Source organism: Netta rufina, assembly GCF_964035555.1.
Source record: "Netta rufina genome assembly, chromosome: 1".
Classification (NCBI taxonomy): Eukaryota; Metazoa; Chordata; class Aves; order Anseriformes; family Anatidae; genus Netta; species Netta rufina.
Genome location: NC_140123.1, coordinates 18,740,633 through 18,745,032, shown reverse-complemented (window position 1 = coordinate 18,745,032; position 4,400 = coordinate 18,740,633). Strand labels below are relative to the sequence as shown.

The 4,400-nt window shown below is 39.4% G+C and overlaps 1 protein-coding gene across 1 annotated transcript in view; it reads right to left on the bottom strand.

The window, feature by feature from the left end:
• Nucleotides 1-1,820: 1,820 nt before the first annotated feature.
• The window catches only part of PARP4 (poly(ADP-ribose) polymerase family member 4), a 44,572-nt gene continuing 41,992 nt past the window's right edge, over nt 1,821-4,400 (bottom strand). The window contains exons 33-34 of the mRNA XM_084305906.1: nt 3,623-3,755; nt 1,821-2,343 (exon numbers count right to left, since the gene is read on the bottom strand). Coding sequence (XP_084162032.1) covers nt 2,193-2,343; nt 3,623-3,755 — 284 coding nt within the window. The 3' untranslated portion in view covers nt 1,821-2,192. The remainder of the gene's footprint in view (nt 2,344-3,622; nt 3,756-4,400) is intronic.

The window sequence follows — 4,400 nt, the reverse complement described above, 5'->3', positions numbered from 1 at the left end:
TTTGGGGCGAGCTTCAACCGACAACGGGGAAAAGCGGCTGCGACAGCCACCGCCGGGCGGGGCGGGGCCGCCGCAGCCAATCGGAATGCAGCCAGCCCGTGACGCACGCAGGGGCTGGGCAGACTGCGGGGGCCGCCCGCGGGGCTGAGGCGGGGAGGGAGCGGGGTTGGGGCCCCGGCGGGACGGGGGGACACGGGGACACACGGTGGGACACATGGGGACAAACAGGGATCAACAGGGATAAAAAGGGACCTCCATGGCGCTACGGGTGGCCAGAGCCCCCGCCGCTCGCCCCATGTCCGTGGAAAGGCGTGGAGAGGGTTTCCAGGAGGCAGCCACGGGTTTGGGGGGAAATGCGCCAAAAGGATGGCTGTGGGCACCTCAAGGCAAGGTCCCGGTGGGGAAGGGGGGTTCTCATAAGGAAAAAACAAGAAATCCCTTTACATTTTTTAGTATTTTGCACATTAACTTATTGCCTATAGGTGAGCACAATTTTTTTATGGTAACATACAGGAGAAAAAACAAACAAACATGTAAGAAAGCCACACCTCATTTACCTTACATACCTTTTACATTTACTTTTACATACCTTTTTGCCTTATTTACTGTAACCGCCTGTGCTAGTGCCAGTATGTTAACAAAACTACCCAGGAAGCAGTTCCTTAAGGAATACACATCACCCAGATGAAACTTCAGGGCTTTTGCATGCAAGCATACTTGCATTGTAAAAATACCCACGTGGGATGTATCATTGCAACTGTGAAAGCAACAAACTATTTGAATAAATAAATGTAGCAAAGGAAAGTACAAATCGAGTCTTTTATTCATAGTTTTGCACGTGCTCACTTTCCGAGGTAACTCTAGTTACGCATCCAGTGCCCATGCAAAGACTTCACAAATTAAGAACCTGCTCAGTTTTCTAAATTAAAGAGTCTGCCTAGCTCTTAAGAAACCATTATGTGAGCTCTTATCAAATAGAAAATGTAGTACAACACTTTTCCTTTGTGTTATTCACTGAAAAGAGCCAGTATCTTATGTGAACATTAGGATTCCTAGCATCTCAGAAACACGAGGCTCTCAGTATATCTTCTTGGCAACCTCCTGTACTTAGGCAGGATTAATGGAATATGCTCCAACCTTGGCAGGTATTTGCTAAATTCTCAAGAAAACATCTATAAAAGAGATTTCACAGTTTTCCTTAGCGATGCCTTACAATGCTTCTTTCTCTCAGCAAATACTAGGAAGCATGTCCTGTTTGCACTGCAGCACCCTACCTGAAGTGGTTGAGGAATCTGCTGCTTCTGAACATTTTCAGTGGTTGGACAAACAAGTGTAGAGTCTGTTCTCTACACACTCAATCCTGCCTCAGTGCAAGTAATTGTCTTATTACTCACTACCTACACTTTCTCCGATCACAGCATAGTAAAGAGTGACTCCACAGCTCCTGAATTTAAAAGAGGTAATGTGTTCTTTTAAGCACCTGTGAAAAACACATTCAATTAAGATAAATCACTTTTATTCTGGATTTACTATTAGGCTTACGTGTTTGGTCTGGTATAAAGTAATCAAGTAGCTTTTCCTCAGGATAAAATCGGAATACAGAGCAATAGCTGACAAAAAGAGAGAACTCATACCTCCTAACAAAATTGACCAATGTATTCACAAACTGACATATGACTAATAAGAAAAACAGTGCAGGAGAAAAACAACAGTTCTGCTGTTTGCATTTCAAGGCACACTGCAGGAATCACAAAACCAACACTGATATGTTGTAAAGATGTTTATTAGATCTTTACTAATCACATTTTTGTATCTGTCAAAACATTCTGCAGTATTTAACTGAATTACTGGATTGCACTTCACTTACAGTGCCACGGAAGAATAAAATATTTTAGAAGAAAGAGAAATATGAAAGATGTAAAAGTAGTAAGAATATGCAATATACTGGAAAAATAATGTCAATTATGAAATATGGAGGTATTTTTTTATAGTCACAGCTAAGTAAAACACTACGTATGTAAAGTTGACTAACCGTAAGATCCTTTAATTTTGTCTGCGTGTGAGAATTATTCAAGAATAATATACAATCAAATGTCCTCAATTTAAACATTTTAGGTAGAATCGCAAGAAAAGCTATTTCACTATTATCTTAAACAAAGGTTTAAATATTTTAAGTAGAAAGAAAATTGATGTTAGTTAAAGGTGATACCCAGTATCTTCTTGGTGGCAGAATCCCAGTCTTTCCCAAGTTCAAGTCGATAGTAAATAGCTGGAAATTGCTTGTCAACTTTTCTTACCCACTCTATTGCTTTCTTGATCAACTCAAAAGTCCAGTGAACACCACTGTATATAGAAATGAAGCTTTATTATAATAAAATCTTGTAATCACGCCAAAAAAAGGCAAGAAAATCATTTATTCTGTGATCATTTGAAAGAGAAAATTGTCTATAGTACAGTGACCCAGCCTATGTAAAATATCACCTGATACAGGAATCTACATCATCATCTCCTCTGCCCCATCTTTTTGGAATAATCCATATGGGGCATATGTGGATCCATAACCATTACTTGCATTCATTTGCACTGTTCCTATCACCACGGTGAAGTACTGTGCATTTCATAATGGCAAACTTGTCTCCTTCTTTGTACATTCACAAGTCAGAATTCTTTCACTTTTGTGGCCTATCCAAACTGCTTTCATCCAGCAGTCAATATGATTTTGTTTGCATTTCACACCAGACTAGCCCAAAGTATACAACCATTTTTCCCTCTGTCAGGAGGTTTCAAGAGAGGGAGGAAGTCTCTGCAGGGCTTTCCTTGCTGTTTCTTTATCCTGTCCTATATTCCCTGTAAAGCACGAACGGTACAAGCTTCCCGTTTGGGCACCACAATCTGTTTGTGGCTTGGGCAATCCAGATTCACCAAAGGCCTACTTCTTCATGCATCTTTTACAACTTTTGCTTTTCCTGTATAACAAAAAACTTCCCAGCTGACAATCGTTCTCTTCACCCCCAACAGAAGGGAATTTGCAGATGCAGGGACCCCTGTCTTTGAAAGATAACAGAGCACTAGGACATCCAGAAGTGAGGGGGCTTTGTCAGAATGAGCCAGTATCAGCATTTCCCAGGGCTAATGGAAAAAGTGGAAGTTGTGCTGTGATCTTGTGCCTTAACGATTTCAAAAGTATTGTATTTTATAGTGTTTGCTTGTGAAGAACATCAACCCATAAATAAAATGCTGAAAAAGGATGTAGACCAAGAGGAATAAGATACATGCATGAAAAATCCAAAAAGGCTGAAGTCCTTAAAAGGTTGAGATGGTAGAATCTCCATCCTTAAAGATATTTAAAAATCAGCTGGGCAAGTTTCTGAACAACTTACCCAACACTTGAGTTGGCTCTGATTTCTCATTTTTTGTATCAAATTTTGCAAAATACTCTCTCCTCCATCCACCCTCTTAGAAGCAGTCATGTGTCACCAATATCATTAATAATTCCCATTCCCTTTTCTACTGCCTCATCCTGTAGCATAGCCATTTACTCTCCATAATGAGATTAATCTCACATATGTTGAGAATGTTTACATTACTATATTAAATTATAAGATTTTTTTTAAAAGCATACCTTGAAATGGTTAAATTATCCAGTTTCATCAGCGATTTGAAAACTATCCCATTCAGTTCCTTTGTGCAGCGTATGAACTGAAGCACAAGAAGAGTAGCAATCAACTGCAGTAGCTTTTCTTTTCCATTTGAGCCTAAGGAAGAAGAAAAGGGAAATCATTTAAATGAATTCTTGATAGCAGAAAAGGTACTTCCTACAAAGTTTTATATTTAAAAATTTTAAACTTCTGATGCTACTTAATTGTTTCACCACACAACCAGTACTATGAAAAATATTCACATTAGTGACCTGGCAAGCATGCTCCTGGCTTTCAAACTTGTGTCTGTTAATGCTTTTTTAGGATTTCTGCAGTTTGCTTTTGCTTGGGTTCTAATCAACTTTGATTTTAATTCATGGGAATGGGAATGTGTAAGAATGGGAAAAATGTAAGAGTGTTGTCCTTTGATGAAGCATTGCATCTTCTAATAATTTAAAAAGAATGAATTGCCTTTTTTTCCCCAAGTTTTCTGGTCTGCTGCCAGCAGTGAGCGCCAACTGACAGAATCAAACAGCAAAGTGTGCATAGACAGAACGCATACTGAATGTGCTGCAGGCAGCATGTGGGGAAAAGAATTGTAGAAATATTATTTGTGTTATCTGAAATGTGAAAAGCAGAAGTGGTCTCAGACTCTCTCCTAGGAGAGACTTTCCTCCCTCACACTTTTTTTTTTTTAAATAAAAAAAAAAAAAAAAGTAGATATTAATACAGCAGATACAATAGCTGAGATAAAAGAACCTC